Source organism: Centruroides vittatus, unplaced genomic scaffold, assembly GCF_030686945.1.
Source record: "Centruroides vittatus isolate TY-2023 unplaced genomic scaffold, ASM3068694v2 contig_417, whole genome shotgun sequence".
Lineage (NCBI taxonomy): Eukaryota > Metazoa > Arthropoda > Arachnida > Scorpiones > Buthidae > Centruroides > Centruroides vittatus.
This window is the reverse complement of record NW_027122227.1, coordinates 2,306,447-2,326,901: the sequence shown is the minus strand read 5'-3', so window position 1 is coordinate 2,326,901 and position 20,455 is coordinate 2,306,447. Positions and strand designations below refer to the sequence as shown.

The 20,455-nt window shown below is 32.2% G+C and overlaps 2 protein-coding genes across 2 annotated transcripts in view; both read left to right on the top strand.

Annotated features, from left to right (window-relative positions):
• PEK (pancreatic eIF-2alpha kinase) overlaps positions 1-11,414 on the top strand; it is a 45,072-nt gene extending 33,658 nt beyond the window's left edge. The window contains exons 17-19 of the mRNA XM_067272024.1: positions 570-671; positions 1,300-1,362; positions 10,200-11,414. Coding sequence (XP_067128125.1) covers positions 570-671; positions 1,300-1,362; positions 10,200-10,397 — 363 coding nt within the window. The 3' untranslated portion in view covers positions 10,398-11,414. The remainder of the gene's footprint in view (positions 1-569; positions 672-1,299; positions 1,363-10,199) is intronic.
• Positions 1-20,455, top strand: part of LOC136976684 (histone H4) — a 186,223-nt gene that overhangs the window by 163,435 nt on the left and 2,333 nt on the right. The window lies entirely within an intron of this gene.

The window sequence follows — 20,455 nt, the reverse complement described above, 5'->3', positions numbered from 1 at the left end:
ATTATTATCTTTAAAAGTAGTGTGATTTTTCCTTTTAGGTTCTGTTTTGTTTCTTTAGTACAGTAGAGCATTGTTTATCTGAATCGATTGGGGACTGGGGTTGTTCGGATAACTGATTATGTACGAAAAAATATATTAACCTATCCCATGTTGAAATTTTTCTCCGCTGTATGTCACTATGCATTGAATTTTCGTCAATGTTAAGCCTAACATAAATTTTTTAAAATAATAATCATGGCTATTGTATTGTTAAAAATTATTTATTTTGTATAAACAAAATAAATATATTGAAAACTATAAAAACAAAAAAATTATATTTTGGAAGTTAATCTAGTATCAAAAACGTTCGATTCAACACGATACAGTCTGACTGGAATGCTTTCAGTTGATCGGCTTTCGGATAAACAACACTCTACTGTAATCCAAATTTATTTAAAATTTCATACATTCATTAGAAAAACTGTTTACATGGATTTTTCAAATATTATTTTCAATGCGTTAATTTTTAATTTGCATAATAGCATGTGTGTTGATTTTTATACATATTTATGCCTTTTCATTTATTTCAGATTGCAGGAAAATCATATAGCCACAAAGTGGATATTTTTTCATTAGGTTTAATTCTATTTGAATTACTTTTTCCTCTGAAAACATATATGGAGAGAGTTCAGGTAATAAATTTATGATTATTTTAATATGTTTAAGTGTACAAAAAATATTACTTATTAAATTAGTTAATACAGTAGAAGTTCATTAATCCAGTATCTACAGGATGAAGTGGACAGATTATCAAAAATGTTGGATTACCAGATGTGTATTTTTGTAAAATTAAATGCTATATGCAATAAAAACATTACAGACATTGCTGTATACTTTCTATCAGTGCCCACTGCTGTGTGTTTTCCATTTGTTTATGTATGCTTTTTAAGCAGTTTGAAATATCTTTCAGATTGATACCATGTCAGGATTGATTGAAAACTCACAAAAATGCTAATTGAAAATGTTATGCATAAAATCAATATTCATAGTGATCCATGTGCATATAATAATTTTCCAGGTGTTTACTACAGTTTTGCCCAGGATTTTTAGCATGTGTTTAGATTCTGATTTGTGGAATAACTTAATAGCAATTTAGCTGCCAGATTAATGAACTTCTAAAAATGCAATGTCTTTTTTCCATAAACTTCTGTTAAAAGTATTTTGTCTTTATTCTCTGTATTACATTGAAATATCTTTTAAACTTCTAATAGGTTAAAAGTATTTTTAAAAATTAATCATGTAAACTTTTTCTTTTTAAAGACATTGCTTGGTGTAAAAGAACAGAAATTTCCAAATAATTTCAAAGAAGAGTACCCAGAAGAGGTTATTACTTTTATATTTTTATATTGATATTTTAGTTTATTTTACTTTAAATAGCAAGTAGATTGTAATATGTATTATATAACAATAAACACTTTCTCTTTAAAATTGTCTTTAACAATATAACTCAAATTTCTGCTGTATTATCTTAATTTATTCCTTTATAAAATATTAAAAATTATCTAACAAATTAATCATTGCAAAAGAAAGATGCAAATTTTAGTAATGAAAATATATTTTGATTTTTATATATCTTCATTGTTAACTGGAAAATATTTTAAAAATGTAGTAAAAATCTAATTGTTACACAGAGGAGCATTATTGAGAATGTCAGCTTATCAGAACCTTGTTTTTACTAAATTTGCTTATACAGTCGACTCCATAAGTCGACACCCCAAGGGGAAGTGGAAATGTGTCGAGTTATCCGATGTGATGACTAAAGCGAAGTTGGGAATAAAACCACAAAACTACAATTAGGAAAATACAGTAGTGCATTATACAGTAGTATAGGCTTACAATACATTGTGTCCTCCATTTGCAATTACTCTGTAGATGAAAGTTTAGTGTTGTTTGTTTTGAGCACTTAACTGTCTCAACTTTCTTTTTCAATGATCACAAACAACTTGAAAACATCATCTTTGCAATTGTCAATTGTTGGCAAGTACCATCTAAGGATTCTTAATGCCTCTAGCATGAGAAAATGCAAAATTGGATTCTGATGTGACTTTGATGTAGACTGTATATTTTCTTTTTGTTTATCTGTTATTATTTTATATGTAAAATGTTAAGGCATTTTTATTAATATGTGTGTATGTATGTATATATAATATATATATATATATATATATAATAAATAAATAGATTCCCCCTCCTGAAAAAAAAAATGAGTTTGCACCACAGGTGCGGAGTGAATTCATTTTTTCAGGAGGGAGTGACGACTTGCCGGAGTGTGGGACAGCAAAAGTATGTCGACTTATCCGGTGGTGACGAGTTAAACGGTGTCAAGTAAACCGGAGTTTTTTAACATTAATGCCTATGTAGACAGGCCGGTGACGCCATAATTAATCACTAACTCAAACTCAGCCTTCTTATTAAATCTACTAGATACATCTAATACACCTTATTGCTGAGAACATACATTTATTACGTATAACTAACGTTTTCGGCTCACTTTATGGGCCATCCTCAGGTTACAGTTGTTCGATTCTAATAGAAAATCGAACACGTTCAAAATTAAACTAAATTAGAACATACATTTTAAATTTAAACAAATAGAACAAGTATAACACTAAATAATAAATAAGAAAATCCAAATAAAACACAAATGTAAATGAAAATAAAATAAAATACGGTGACTGGCCGTAAACATTAAGGAAAAATTCTTTATCCTTTAAAGCATATATCTATTGAGCCTCTGTATAAGCATTATTATGTGTGTTACTTTTTACCATGTACTTCCATGATGACGGTAACCCTGTCGCATCTTTATAATTTAAACATCTGCCAGACAAACCCGCTCTGTAAATTTCGCATTTCTCCGTTATGGATGACAACGTTGGCGAGTGTACTTTTGCAAGAATTTTGGCATCCTCCCATTGGACAACAGAACCATCGGCTTGCGCAATCCTGGATAACGCTGTTGAACACTTGTTTTTTGCGACATCATACTGGTGCTCTTTAATCCTCACTCTAAGATTTCTATTGGTGACCCCTACGTAGACCCCCTATCGAGACACAAAAACGCCAGTATATTATGCAAAAGGGCCCCCACAGTATATAGGTTGATTAGAAATGACAAAGAAAGAATTGACGATAGAGAGCAGGCAGGAGTTTATGCGATTCCATACAAAAATGAGCAATTGGGAATTGATAAGGACTACGTAGGGGTCACCAATAGAAATCTTAGAGTGAGGATTAAAGAGCACCAGTATGATGTCGCAAAAAACAAGTGTTCAACAGCGTTATCCAGGATTGCGCAAGCCGATGGTTCTGTTGTGCAATGGGAGGATGCCAAAATTCTTGCAAAAGTACACTCGCCAACGTTGTCATCCATAACGGAGAAATGCGAAATTTACAGAGCGGGTTTGTCTGGCAGATGTTTAAATTATAAAGATGCGACGGGGTTACCGTCATCATGGAAGTACATGGTAAAAAGTAACACACATAATAATGCTTATACAGAGGCTCAATAGATATATGCGTTAAAGGATAAAGAATTTTTCCTTAATGTTTACGGCCAGTCACCGTATTTTATTTTCATTTACATTTGTGTTTTATTTGGATTTTCTTATTTATTATTTGGTGTTATACTTGTTCTATTTGTTTAAATTTAAAATGTATGTTCTAATTTAGTTTAATTTTGAACGTGTTCGATTTTGTATTAGAATCGAACAACTGTAACCTGAGGATGGCCCATAAAGTGGGCCGAAAACGTTAGTTATACGTAATAAATGTATGTTCTCAGCAATAAGGTGTATTAGATGTAACTAGTATATTTAGTAAGAAGGCTGAGTTTGAGTTAGTGATTAATTATGGCGTCACCGGCCTGTCTATATAGGAATTATAGAAAACTGGCTGTAAAGATTGTGAAGATTGACTCCAGATTAAAATTTTTGAAAGAGTGTCGGGTAAGAAGAGTCTATCCAATGTCCATTTTTAGAATTAAGTTGCCAGATGAATGTATGTCCATGCGAGAAAGAGTAAGAAAGCTATGCTTAAATAGTTCAATTAAACGTGTAAAGAATATGAAGTACAGAACCATTAAAGAAATAGTGGAACTTGAAGAGAATATATTTGAAAAGAACCCAGATATATTAGCGAGTATCAATTTAAGAGTGGTTGGCTTAACTGACAGGATAACCATTAGTTTAAGGAAGAAATACAGGAATAAACTGCTGTGGATTACAAAAAAGCAACCGTCCAAGACTACGAGCACTTTGAAGCCAACCCCGTATATATTATGGGATCAGATTCAACTCCCGCAATGTGTGGAACGAATCCTGGAAAAAGGTCCTAATTATGTTCCGGACAGCAATAAGAACTGGAGAGGTGTGGTAGCCGAAATAGAAAGAGGAATTGTAGGTATGTGTGAAGTTGATAAAGACTATTACAGATGGAAGACGGTATTCAAAACTGAAAAATGCTGTAGAAGGCAGGGTAAAGAGTTGTGCATTAACCAAGCTAAAAAATGGTTGAATGCTAATGATATAGTGGTCACTAGGGCTGATAAGAGTAAGCATTTAGTCTTAATGAAGAAACAAAGGTACAATGAAGCCCTAGATGAATATATAAGGAAAACTGAGTGTGAAGAGGTGGACCGAACTGTTGTTGAAAGAATTGACAGAAAATTAAGAAGATTAGAAAAATCGCCCATAGCATCGTTGTTCCCTTTCCTAAAAGGGGCCCACATCACCTGCCCAGGCGTACCTAGGTTGTTTGGGTTCGCAAAGATACATAAAAGCGGTAAAGAGGTCAGACCGGTAGTAGAGAAATGTAAAGGACCAACCTACATTCTGGAGAAACGTATGCATAGGCATTTAACACCATTAATTGAAGACTACCAATTCGTCACAAAAGACGCTTTTAGTTTAGTTAAAAACCTGCATGATATATCGTTAATGGACAAAGAAATTGGGACTGTTATGGATTTCGAGAGTATGTTTCCATCAATAAATCTTACCTCATGTTTTGAAGAGTTAATGAACCTGTTATGTGAGTTGCACCCAAAAGCATACGAACACAAAAAAGATTTAGAGACAATGGTCGATCTGATATGCTTTCAGTCATTTTTCAGTTTCCAAGGTAAAGTTTACAAGCAGTTAAGAGGGGTCCCTATGGGCAGCCCGATGTCTGGCCTGCTCTGTGAGTTGGTGGTAAGAAGAATGGAACGCATGACGATTTTCAACTATAATGAATACATAATCATGTACAAAAGATATGTAGACGACGTTCTAATTATTTGGAATAATGATGCAATGATTCAACGATTCTTAGACCAAATGAACTCTAACCAGCATGGCTTAAAACTTAACCTTGAGCAAATTAGTAGCAAGCAACTACACTTCTTGGATGTTGGCATTGAGTTTAGGAATGGAACTTTGTACACGAAGGTGTACATCAAACCCACACATGATCCGATGTATATTCCGGCAAATTCTAATGACCCAACCGTTTATAAATTATCCGCATTTAGGGCCCTAATCAGAAGAGCATTTTTGTATTGCTCGAATATAATGGACACGATGGATGAGCTGGGTAGAATAAAAATGGTGGCAAAGGAGTTAGGGTTTGAAACAAGGTCTATAGAGCGTTTAATAACAGCATACGTAAAGCCTAAGAGCAACTCTAAGAAGAAACCTGAAGCTGGGGGTAACTTCACAAAGTTTACCTATAATAAATGTCTCTTCCCTATTATGAAGCAAATATCGAGACACAAAAACGCCAGTATATTATGTAAAAGGGCCCCCACAGTATATAGGTTGATTAGAAATGACAAAGAAAGAATTGGCGATAGAGAGCAGGCAGGAGTTTATGCGATTCCATACAAAAATGAGCAATTGGGAATTGATAAGGACTACGTAGGGGTCACCAATAGAAATCTTAGAGTGAGGATTAAAGAGCACCAGTATGATGTCGCAAAAAACAAGTGTTCAACAGCGTTATCCAGGATTGCGCAAGCCGATGGTTCTGTTGTGCAATGGGAGGATGCCAAAATTCTTGCAAAAGTACACTCGCCAACGTTGTCATCCATAACGGAGAAATGCGAAATTTACAGAGCGGGTTTGTCTGGCAGATGTTTAAATTATAAAGATGCGACGGGGTTACCGTCATCATGGAAGTACATGGTAAAAAGTAACACACATAATAATGCTTATACAGAGGCTCAATAGATATATGCGTTAAAGGATAAAGAATTTTTCCTTAATGGTTACGGCCAGTCACCGTATTTTATTTTCATTTACATCTGTGTTTTATTTGGATTTTCTTATTTATTATTTGGTGTTATACTTGTTCTATTTGTTTAAATTTAAAATGTATGTTCTAATTTAGTTTAATTTTGAACGTGTTCGATTTTGTATTAGAATCGAACAACTGTAACCTGAGGATGGCCCATAAAGTGGGCCGAAAACGTTAGTTATACGTAATAAATGTATGTTCTCAGCAATAAGGTGTATTAGATGTATCTAGTAGATTTAATAAGAAGGCTGAGTTTGAGTTAGTGATTAACAATGGTGTTGAGTTATCCGGTGTCAACTTATGCAGACTCGACTGTATATGCATTCTAATCAGCTCAAAAATTATATTTATACATTATGCCATAGTACTTTTTTCTGATTCATTTATTTCAAGTCCTTTCACACTTTGAAATGGCACCCACAAGATTTTACCTTTGTGTTGTTATTTTCTACAATTTGCTTCAAACCACCAAGCTTATCTTTACCAAAGGAAAACTCCTAAAAATTTTGCCAAGTAAAAACTTATGACAATTCAGACAACAATCAAAATTTTTTTACATCTCATATATTTTTGTTTAGATACAAATAATATAGATAACTGCAAGAAATTACAGTGGTACCTTGACATACGAGTTTAATTCATTCTGTAACCTTGCTCATATCTCAAAGCAATTTTTCCCATTGAAATTAATTGAAATGCCATTAATCCGTTCCAGCTCCCAAAACACCACCTCAGTTGTTTTTGTTAAGTGTTTTTGAATAAGAAAAAATGTATTTACAAGAAGAAACATTTATTTATAAATAACAAATACATATTTATAAAAACATAATAAAAGAAAAAGTGAATTGCTTACGGAAGCGCTTAATTTTTGTCACGCTTTGCTCATTTTCACCTGCAGATCGTTTAAAAAAACTGTCCAAGGAGGTTTGTTTCTTCCTTCCTTTCAGGATATTGCAGAAATGAGTTAGGCAAGTTTCATTGAACAACACTGATGCACGACCAGTTGCAACTTTTTCGGGGTGATTTTTATCCATGAACTCTACAACTTTCTCCCACATTCCCAAGATCTCCTTTATATCTCTTTGTAGAGATAACCTCCTCCATCTCTGGCTCCTCTTCAAAACTAATTTTTCGTTGAACCACCATATGCTGCTGCAAATGTAGATTGTGTAACTCCTCGGTTGTCAGCTCCTGAGACTGTTCCTTGACGAGTTCGTTCACATCTCTTTCATCCACCTCCAGACCCATGGATTTTCCCAGAGAAACAATATCCTCTACCACTGACACTTCGGGTTCCAATCCTTTGAAGGCCCTTTCAGCTACAGCCTCAGGCTACAGCTTCTTCTATGCAGAGGTTAAGGTCCTCATTGTAACACCCAGGCCTGATCAATAATTCTTAGGCATATCACGATGTTAAAGTGGTCCTTCCAGAACTCTCGAAGGGTAAGGTTTGTGTTCTCTGTCACTTCAAAGCAGTGCCAAAAAATGTGCTTGGTGTACAACTTCTTAAAATTAGAAATCACCTGTTGATTCATGGGCTGCAGGATAGGAGTGGTGTTGGGTGGTAGGTAGAGAACCTTTATAAACTTGAACTCTTCGAGTAAATCATCTTCGAGATTTGGTGGGTGAGGAGGGACATTGTCGAGGACGAGAAGGGCTTGCATGGGTAGGTTGTTTTCCTGTAGATATTTTTTAACAGAAGGGCCAAACACTAGGTTTATCCACTCCACAAAGAATTTCCTGGTGACCCACGCCTTCAGATTTGCCCTCCACATAATTTGCAGTTTTTCTTTTAAAATCTTATGTGACTTAAAGGCTCTGGGCTTTTCCGAATGGTATACTAGCAGAGGCTTGATTTTTGCAGTCGCCACTCGCATTGGCGCAAAGTGCTAGAGTTAATCTATCCTTCATGGGTTTGTGACCTGGCATCGTCTTCTCCTCTGCCGTTATGTAAGTCCTATTCGGCATCCTTTTCCAGAAAAACCCTGTCTCATCACAGTTGAAGACTTGCCGGGGGATGTATCCTTTGGATTCTATCAGTTCGGAAAACGTTTTGATGTAAACCTCAGCTGCCTTCACATCCGAATTTGTTGCCTCACCATGCCTGATGACAGAGTGAATGCCGGTCCTTTTCCTAAAGTTGTCAAACCAGCCCTGACTGGCTTTAAACGAGTCTTCCGATTCCTCGTTTGTGGAAGTGTGTGGGATCTGCTTCAGCACATCACCATAAATCGCTCGTGCCTTCTCACATATGATGCTTTGTGTTAAGGTTCCTCCTTGAAGCTGCTTCTTCTGTCACCCACACCATTAGTAGTCTCTCCATCTTTTCATGGAGAGAGGTCCGGAGCTTAGAAATTATTGTAACGCCCTTAGCTGGCATTATACCCTTTATCAACTCCTTCTGTTTAAGCACAGTACATATCATTGATGTGCTACACCCGTACATCCTCGCCAAGTCAATTATTCGCACACCTTGCTCATGTTTTTCTATGATTTCACGCTTTAATTCAATAGACATCATCTTCTTCTTCGGACCCATGGTTATAAAAATAAATGTGATAATGTTTTGTAAATGTACAAAAAGCAAAAAACACGAACCCAACTTATCAAAAATGCTTTGAAAACGAGGGAAACAAGCACACAGACTGAGGTCTAGTCTGAGGTGGGAGAAACCGTTAGACGCTGCACACGACCCCAACATGCGCCCCGCATGTTGGGGTAGTGTGAAATTCCTCGTATCTCAAATCTTGCTCTCATCTCAAAGCAAAATATCGCTCGCTCGGCGGCTCATATCTCAAAACACTCATATATTAGGGCACTCGTATATCACGGTACCACTGTACAGTGAAAATTAAGAAATGGATCAATAATTTTTTTAAGTTTCTCACTTTTTGGTCACATTTTACTCACTATTTCTGTCCAAAAACTTACTCTTCTCACTAGTTTTGACATGCATATGTGCTATGAGCCCTGTGACCACATGCTTATATTCATGTAATGCTGGAAAGATAATCTTTTGTGCCATGAAAAATGTTGATGCTTGTCTATATAAGTGTGTGGTTTTTTTTCACATTTAAAGCCACATGTTATATTCAATGCTGCATAAGATCTTTCTTTTGTAATAGACTATGGCCTTCCAATTAAAAAAGTTTCCTTACAATTTAGTTCATAGTTAAAAGGTTATTTTTATGAAAGAATAAATTTTAAAATACATTAAAAAAAAACAGAATAAAATAATAATAATTCATTCTCCAAACTCAAAAACATTTTATATACAAACAATGGCAGTCCCTATATTTATAGAATAACTTTTAAAAAATTTGCATTTATACAATTATTAGGTTGTAATGTTATAAATACAGTAGAGTCGTTTATCCGAACGCTTTCCAGTCGGACTTTGTTGTGCTGAATCGAACTTTTTTGATACTAGATTTACTTCTAAAGTATAATTTTTATGTTTTTATATTTTTCAATATATTTATTTTGTTTGTACAAAATAATTTTTAACAATACAATAGCCTCGATTATTATTATAAAAATTTTCGTTGGGCTTAAAAACAAATTCAACACAAAGCGACACACAACAGAGAAAAATTTCAACACCAAACAGGTTAATATATTTTTTCGTACATAATCAGTTATTCGAAAAATGTGTTATCCGAATAACCCCAGTCCCCAATTGATTCGGATAAACGATGCTCTACTGTATTCAAAAATTAGATTTAGCTTTGTATTTTAACTATTAATAATTGATAATTCTGTCTTCAAAGTTTATAATCTGTACTTTATAGTTATAAAATTATATCTGAAATCAGAAATAAAATTAATATCTGATGTTAATATTTTATATATTCAGTGTCATAATAAAAAAACATTTTTTTCAGTGTAAACTTGTTGAGAAATTGGTTTCTGCTAATCCAGAGGAAAGACCTCCTGCTTACGTGATCCGATCCCATTCCCTGTTTAAAGACTTTCATCCTCAGAATCAAGTTATCATCAGACCCCGACAGAGGACCTTGTCCAGTCGACTCTCGTCGGGTTCCGAATGTGATTTACCTTCTCCCAGTCCTATCATATGTTAAGTCTTGAAGAGAGAGACATTTCAATATATTATTAAGAATTTGTTTTATGCATTTATTCATCATTCATCAGTAAATTCAATGACCAAATAATTGTTAAGTTTGTAAATAATTTATGATATTGAAGGGGTATCTTTAATGTACCGTACGTTACTGAAAGTATAGTGCTTATTCCATATTAAATTTGTGATATTCAATTTTTGAATATAAAGGAAAAATATGTTTACATATTACGATTTATTAAATCGAATTTCCATTTTAATCATTCCAAGTGTTAGCTCCAGTAAAGGAATATACAATTTCCACTTCAACATATAATCTTAAAGAAGTAATATATAATATCAATTATAATTTCCAAATATATTTTTGAAATTTATAATTTTTTATATATATTATAAAAAAAAATTTTATTTGGTTGTTATACTGCAATACAGTAGTGCCCAAACTTTTAAATTGGCCAGGCAAATTGCACATAAGTCATAGTAGGCAGGCTACAAATATTTTGTATATCCCATATATACCAAAATAGGTCTGTTTCTATCATAAGTGGTATGTCAAATACATTTGCCGGCCGAATTTGGCCCGAGGCCATAGTTTTGGCATCACTGCTGTAATATATTAATAAACATTTTCACTGTTTGAATTTTCTAATTTATTTAGTTTCAAGCCATAAAGTAATAACTTAATTGATTTGTTTTTTAAATTTTCAATCGTTTTCACGAAAATGTTAATGTTTACGAACATTTCAAACCATGCTGTCTTCAGCTGTATTGTAATTGTGCTATCAAACAACAGTTTTTTCTAGCACTTAAAAACACTACTGTTTGAATGCTGCCAAATGTATCATATAAATCCATACATGTAAACCTGAGTGGTTGTAATTTCATAATTAATGGTAAAAAAAAATGCCAGTATTGTATTTATCGCATGTTCATGAGCAAGTGAAAGCGAGTATAATTGTGTATTCTGTAGCATATGTCAATATGTAGATATTTGTAAATAAAATGTTAATATTTTTAATTTGGATTTTTTATTCAGGTTATTTTACACACAAAACCAGTACTTAGTTCACAGATTACTAATACAATAGAACCCCAATAACACACAACCTCGGTTAATCTGAGACAAACCTGCTACAAATAGTATGGACGGAGAGTACTATTCTTAAGTGTCTTTGTTCCATGTCATGGGCCTGACTAAAATTGTAAGAGTGGCTGGATGCTGAGGGATAAATAAAGAAATACGGAACATTGTTTTTTATTGGTTCCTCCCTTGTTTGTCATATTTTAAACTAAGTTTAGAAGCAACTACGAAATTTCTCTCTCACACTGAAGTTAAATTTTAACTCATTAAAATATCTATAATAATACACATTTTTATTCCTAAAACTATTGTGCATATTAGCTGTATAATGATATATAAGAATATTTTTGTCACATCGCTTTTAATCCCCTTTTATAGATATCTATATATTGTGATTTTCAATCCAAAATGGCTGTCCAGTAATAAGGTTGTATTATTGAAATACTTATATATCAGATACTTATGTTTTGTACCAGTACAATAGATCATGTATACAACACCTTGCCAAAAGCATTAGACAATCCTTCAAAACTATTCTGTAGTTTTGATTGAATATAAGAAAATTTGTAAAACATAAAAATAATAATTTTTTTTGTCAGTTCTATTACAGACTTTTAACATGCAGCACAATTTTAATTCTCAAACAAACTGATTTCAATTTAAAAAGAACAAAAGCTGGAATGTCTTCTGGAACAAGTTGGTTTCAGATATTTCTGTTTTAGACTAATGTACAATAATATTTGAAATCAACTTGTTCCAGAAGACATTCCTTTTGTTATTTAATTGGTTTCTTTTTGTCCTAAAGAAAGTTGTTTAAGACGACCAAAAACATTTGAGAATTAAAAATGCACTGCATGTTAAAACTCTGTGTAGTAATACAGTGGTTTATTACAAATGCAGTTTTCGGAGAACTTCAAAATTCAATATTTATTTATTAAATGTTGAAAGCAAAAATAATATTTTTGTAACATTAAAATATATTAAAATTACTTCATTTGCACATGAGAGAGAAAAATTTTAGATCAGCTGACGAAAATATTAGACCATGTGAAGTATAACCAAAAAATATTTCACAATAGAACTTTATAATTAATCTTATTATCAACCCATCTCAATTATATCATAATAATAAGCATAGAGCCCAAATGGTTAGGAGTTGAAATTTGGTACACAGGATCATGAGAATGTACACTAAGAAATTTTTGAAAATTTCCTCCATGGGGAGAGGGTTAAGGATTTCCTGAACTCTGATTTTACTGTACTATTTTAGATGCGGTTTTTTGCATTTTTGCGGGAAATCAAACATATTTTCAGACCCATCTAAAAATTTTTCAATTAGTCTTGGAAGAGGGTGAAACTAATTCTTGCACCTGTTGAAAACGAGTAAGATCGACTATAATCTAATAATCTTTGTTATTGTTACTTTTTGCCCGAGCAACGCCAGGCTCATCTGCTAATAATAAAATAAATCTGAAATGTTCTAACATGTTAGTAGCACAAAAGAAACTGAAAGTAAACCATTTAACCATGTAAACTGCAAGTATACAATAGGGTCATTGGGGAAATGATTAAAAATTTTGAATGGTATCATTATTCAGGCAAAATATGTCTCTGAGAATAATTGCTGCTAAATGTAAGTAAAACTGGAGTGTAAAACATTATTAGGAAATTTAAGTTATCTAAATGCGTTGAAAATCAACATGATTTTCTAGGTATGCCAGAACAATCAAAATTAAAAGACAAAAACCTCCAGAAAATATGCAAATTCATGCAGAATTCTTCTGCAAATGAAATTGCAAGGGTGAGAGAAGTTTGCAGTCCAAGTATCTTCAAGAACAGTTATTAGATATTTGGCTTCTATGGGTTATCAATCAATAAAAGTAAAAACTAAAGCAATGATTATACCCAAACAGATGAAACTGCAAATAAATTGGTCCAAAAAATATAAAGACTGGAAGAAGGTAGTTTTCTCAGATGAAAGTCAGATTTGTTTGGAATATGGTGACAATAATAGCACAAAAGTATGGAGGCAAGTAGAAGAAAAGTTTGATATAACACGCCTAAAATGAAATGCTTCTTGTCATTGAAGTAAGACAAATAAGGAATGGCTACTATGAAACAATATCAGGACTATAGACTAGCCATCAAACAGTACTCGTATGAATCCAATTGAAAATTTATGGTATTTATTGAAGAAAAAAAAATCTAAAGCAAAACCACGAAACAAGGAGTTGAAATTGGCTATAAACAGATACTGGAATGAAATCACACGGAATGAGCGTCAAAATCTTGTAGACCAAAACAAATTCAGCTTTAATAAAAGCAAAAAGATGGTCCAACAAGATTTTAAACAAGTGTGGTCTAATACTTTTGGTCAAGGAATTTTTCTGGTCTAAAAGTTTTGTCTCATATATGCAAATGAAATAAATTTTTTCTAATGTAACCCCCTAAAATTTAATTACGAATTTTAATGTAATTTTTTTCCTATTAATTAAATATATATTGAATTTTAAGGAAAAAAAAAAGGAAAATGTAAAATATAACGAAAATAATTATATGCAATCAAATGGAAACGACATCATCAGACTTCACTATTACTGAAGTTAGCAACATTCACCAGTGTTATTAAAGGTTATTGGACTCTGAGAAAGGAGGACAATTTTACTGTAGTTGTTTGTGCTCACTAGAGGCATACAAGTTAGCTAAGATAGCAGATGACACATTATTAATATAGTAACTTTGATTAAAACCAAATAAAAGGACACTCAATACATTACAAAACATTATTTAAGACATTACAAGAAATAAAGCATGTAAAAACAAATATATATTTACCAGTATATAAAAAAGATTGAAATAAACTGAGGTTTGCAAATTATTTTTAAAAATTTAAACCATTAGAACCTACCTAATTATGAAAGGAATTAATCATATCTAATCTATGAATTGTCATAATTTTCATGCATTAAAAACTTTGCTTTGAAATTATAAATTATATAGAACATATAATTATTTCTTTCAAAATTTGTAGGTTTTAAGCAATATTTTATACAGATATTTTACATGTACACGTGAGTAGCAAGACTATTCACACGGTAGTATAATTATAAAAATAAAAAACTATAATGGATTTTTAGAGACTATTTTGGTGTTATGGTGTATAGAAATGCAATAATGAAAATTTGTATTAATGTTAAATCATTTTTTTAAAATAGTGTGTCTTGTTTCAATTTATACAATTAATATATGATTGAAACATTATAAACAACTGAATATCACAATTAAATAATGAAGTATTTAAAAGATATATTTGAATAAAATAGTATAGAAACATTCTTTTGAGTGTTACACATAATAAAAAATGTAACAAATTTCTCATAAATTACAAATAAAATAAACTGGAATGAATTTTTTATGAAAAAGATATTTAGTACATCAGATAAACTATGCTTTTTCTTTACAGCTTTTAAAGTTTTCTTAAACTCTTGTTTGATTGCTTAGATGTAACTGCCTAAGGATCTTGTAAAAAAGTGAAATTTCATAACCACAATCAAGTGCATCAAATGTGAGTTAGTCAAATAGGTTTTGCACCCTATAGAATTTCATCACTAGATCTACATTTAGTATGGAAACATGTTGGTTTAAACAAACGTAGTCTTAAAAGTGCTTTTTCACAGACATTAAGCACTTCAAATAATGCTCAACTTCAAATACCTTGTTCTCAAATGCACTATCAAACTTTTCTAAATAATTCGGAAAATCTAAATTACTAGCAATTAATAACTACTCACAATTATTGCATTTAAAGCTTTTTAACAATGTTTTGCTGCATATCCACTTAAATAGTAAGCATATTCATTAATTGTTGACATTGAATACTCATTATTTGTTTTATATTGAGCACTATTTGGCATAAAACTACTGGTTAATTAACAATAAGGTGACCAACCGTCCTCCTTTTGTAAGTTCTGTCCACTCTCAACACCCGACTGTGAAAAAATAAGTCACGAAATAAACCTTGACAATGCACTTTAACATTAAGTCGCGGATAGTTCGACCGACCCATCAACCCACGACTAAAAAAAAAACAAACAAAGGTCAATGGATTCACACTAGTCAATATAAACCTATGTGATGATATCGCTTATTCAATATAGCGTTCAAGTTTGCTCGAGTGCAGACATATTACAATTCAATAATCTGATACTGTTTTATAAAACAGTTAAGAAGGGTGACACCCAAGGTATGACTTGGGGTGACACCACAATATCCGCCCCGAGTGACACCCATGCTAGCTACGCCACTGCACATGCAGTAGAGATGATTATAGTGTATTATTATTGCAATGAATAAGATGTTTCTTTTATTTACAATATTTTTTCCTTCAATTTGTGTGTCCTCCTTTTCATTATAAAAAAGTTGGTCACCTTATTAACAATTGTCTTTATTTGATCCATAATACATCTGACAGGGGGTGATGATCAAAACCAAAACTAAGTTAGACAAAGACAAGAAAATTCTTATTTTCCTTTTTGGCACCCTCTTGTGTATATTGCAACAAGGAATGTTACAACAGAATTTCCTCCTCTAAAATGAAGTCTTGGAGATATCCAGGTTGTGTTCACATTGTGGAGCTTCTTTATATATCTTTGTTTGAATAGTGATTGGTCTGGGAAGCTGGATGCTAACTGCTCTGGGACTGATGTTCTCTTTTGAGCTATAAAACTGATCTACATGTCTTCTTTCCATAGTTCTTTCTGAGTAGGCTACCATGTTTTCCTTGTCACTTTACCTGGTTTCCACTTTGTATCTTGATAGCATCTGTAACTGACATTGTCTGCTATCTGAAATTCTTGTTTCCTCTTGTCTATCTTTATATAGAAGAGGATTGAGTCAATTGCAGTTAGTGCACAGTTTCCTTCCCATCAATAGTTCTACTGAAATAGTTCTTCCCGTAGTGCTATTAGGTGTCCCCGTATGCAAGCTAAACAAAAGTCTGGGAAGTAACACCACTTTTTTCTTAACTTTTCAATTCTCTTGATAGTTTGAACCTGTCTCTCTGTGTGTCCATTGGAAAAGGGATGATATGTAGGAGTAAATGTGTGCTGTATCCCATTTTTCTGTGTAAATTCTTCCATTTCTAGATTTAAAAGCTTCGGTGATTATCTGACATGACTGTATTTGGTAGTCCATGTGTACTTAATATTCTCAATAATTTCAGTTTCCTAGGCTGATTGCATTTGTACTTTTTCCACCTCTGCAATAAAAAAACAAGTGAAGCCTATTTTCATGCAAGCAAGACAGATTCCTTTTGCATTGAGAATAAAGGCAGAACAAGAGTTGAATTAATTTCATCAGAAGTTATAGACCTGATTAGAACTGTCAAGTGTCACTATGTTGTGTGACAAACATTGTCACAAAACATAGTGACACTCTTAAGGACTAAAGTCTGAAAGCAACACACCTGGTTGATAAGAAAACTGGGACAAACAAGAAAAAATTTTATCAGTTTTTATTAAACCTGATAAAAGGCACAAAACTTGAAAATTTCAATATTCTGAAATCCAGGCAAATCTGAGACAACACATATACTTACTTCAATAACAGAGTTCACACTTAAAAATTGTGAAATTTTCTAAGAGAATTTCCCAAACAGTGTTAGAGTGAAACTGGAAACCATGTTCTACTGAGGATATCCCCAACTTTCCTGCTGTGTTACAGCAAAACCTTGTTGTACTGTACAAGGGATACCTCTACTTTACATTGATGACACTCCATCTAGTGAAAAGGAATTATTCACAATTCCAGCAACAAGTATTAGCCATTATTCTTGGCATTACAAAATTTCATGATTATCAAGCAGCCCGAAACTTTATGGATCGAAAGTGTTTTAGGGCTTCTCAACCCTACTAAATCAATTCCAGATTTAATCACATCCCAAATGATTCGTTGGTGTTTGAGAGTATTCAATCCTATGAGTATGCCACTAATATCAGTCAGCAGAGATTAATAATCTTGACCATTATCCCACATACCAACTACTGTCAAAGAAAAGACTATTCCTGAACCAGGATATTCCTTATATTTCAATAGCCAAAATTATCCATTACATCCCATCCTCATCACAAATTTTGTATTCAGCATTCTTTGATATAAAAATATTGGTTAATTAACAATTGTCTCTATTCAATCTGTAATACATCTGACTGGAGTGAGAACAAAAACTACATTAGACAAAGACAAGTTCTTATTTTACTCAACACCTTCAAAGTATATTGAAACAAGGAAGGTTACAATAATCTGCAAAAGTTCCTTCTCTCAAGAAAAATGCCTTCATAAACAATTAGTTCTGCAAGTTTCAACTCACATTTCTGTTATAACTCAGCCTAATTAGATTAGCTTATCTTTTTTCCAAAGCCTTCATACCTAATGTCATTTCATCAGAACTAGAATTTTCAATATTCTGAATGGCAGCAGTATGAATAACTTCCAAATGACAACCTATATACACACACAAAAACTGCAAAACTGTTGGGGCATCATTAGTACCATACCAATGAATTATCCAAAGGATCTTTGCAAGTATGCAAAATGTAAAAAAAGTTGTAAACAGCATTTAACTATAAATGATAATCTTTAACACAACTCTAGAAGAAAAAAAACATTTACTGTATTTTACGGACTATAAGACACTTTTTTCTTCGAAAAATTGCCTCCAAAATTCAGGTGCGTCTTATAGTCCGTAAAATACAGTATAACTCTCAATCATAAAATATAGATATTAAATTACAAAATACTAATTGACAGAATGGTGTGATTTTACAAATGTCCATTAGGAGAGATGAGTAATGTCAGTGACATTACTCATCTCTCCTAATGGACAAATGTGACATTACTCATCTCTCCTAATGGACAAAATTACCTAAAAAATTTGGGTATAAAATTTCATACAAACTTAGAAATATTTCTAACTTCTACTGGATCTTGCTGAAACCTTCCTGTCAAGATGTATTGAAAACCACTCAAAAGCAACAGCTTGGTCAAAGTAACGACTGAGTTAAACTTACATGCAATGAATCTGCAGACTACTTGGATAAGAATTTACTGCCAGAATTTGCAAATTACCAAAATAGTGCAAATATTTTTCCAGCATCTGTAAATACGGTTAATATCAATAACTACAGCTTTATAGGAAGTATCAAATTGTTTATTTTTCTTACTTGCAAACATTGTTTGTTCTCCGATAACTTTGCACTCATGCAAACGTGTCATTCATTCTTTTGATAAACTGAATTGTGCAATGAAAGTTCTGTAAGTCATCAATATTTCTTTTACAAAAAGCTTCCATGACAGTAGAAAATGAGTTGCTATACAACAAAATTTACAAAATCATATAAATAAAATTGTTTCAAGAAAAAATGTTAAGATATAATACATACTTGACTTGATAAACAGTCATTTTTGAAATCAATTTGAAACTATATGAGCACTAGATAAAATGACTATACGGTATTTAACCATACGATTGGAAAATACCATAACTCATATAATTTAACTTTCAATGTTAAAAATTCACTTAGCCTCTTATATGAAAGCTGACTTGAATAAATTGCTGAATATTTTTTTGTGGTATGGGAAAATGCTGAATGATTGGTCATATGGATTAACAAATGAGATTTTGGTTTCTAAGTTTACCAAATATGCCAAACAATATGAAAGAAAATTTGTGGTTGCAGAATCACTAGTTGCATCAATAAGTGCACCAGACTGCTGTAAATGATTGCTTTTTTCCATAATGAAGTTAACGTAGCATTGCTGCACAATAGTGACAACTCAAAAAAATAGATCTTCCAGAACAGCCACTTAAAAGTTTTCTTTGTTAAGGCTTTGTCATGATCTTAAATTTTGAAAATTTTCAAATCTATTTTGGAAATAAATAACTAATATTTTGTTCTTTTTGTTTGTTCCTCCACAAAAATATGGGGAGTTTGCTATACATTTCTACAATAAACTCAAAATTTGAGTTGTCACTATTCTTGTGCACCAACAAGAGGAGGAAGCACTAGCAACAAGTAGCCAATAGTATAAAGAAACAGAGTCAACTTTTAAAAAAAAAATCATTTAACATGGTTGCATTTTTAAAAAATGCAATATTTGAAAAGCAACATTTCTAAAATAATCCAAAGCATTTCCCCCAATATAAAGCAGTAAACTGTTCATAGAATTGTTTATTTGCACGTTACCAAAAATTAACCCAATGGATTTTCATCAGAATTTTTAGACTTATCTGCTCAAGGAAATCTTATTCAAAAATGTACTATACAAATCTTAAAATCAGAAATTTTTCTAAAATGATAATTCCAAAGAACAAATAATCAGAAAGTACAGAATTGTTATGAACATACACAGAAACACTTAACAAAACTATTAAAATAAACCAAATAAAAACTGGCTGAGGCATTTACTTGGTTTATTTTAAATGGGGTAAAAAAAAAAAATTGTCATTTTCTAAATCTTGGCAATTACTTTTTCAATGTTAGATTTACTAATTTTACCATTGTTAGTTATTCCAGCAATTATCATTAGATATGAGTTATGTAGTGTAAACCTAAGAGGGCATATGGCTCAAAATGAATTTCCTTTAATAGAAAATATTTTTCCATCAAGTTTTCATAGTTCTCCATAGCAAATCTGCTTAAATCCAAGAGCAACAATCAAGCACTAATGAGTCTTAAAATTAGTTTATTAAGGATAAAACATCTAGACTAGACTAATAGCCAAAGTTTTATTTGACTCCAATATAAAATCACTTATTGAAGTACAAAAATCTTTTTAATATAATTTATTGAGATACATATATATACAGATTAACCTCTTCCTTTATTACACCTATTTACAACTATACAATTCATATTGCCTTTATTAGTTATAACTAGGCAAGATATTACAATTTATTGGTAACCTTTCGATATTTTTGG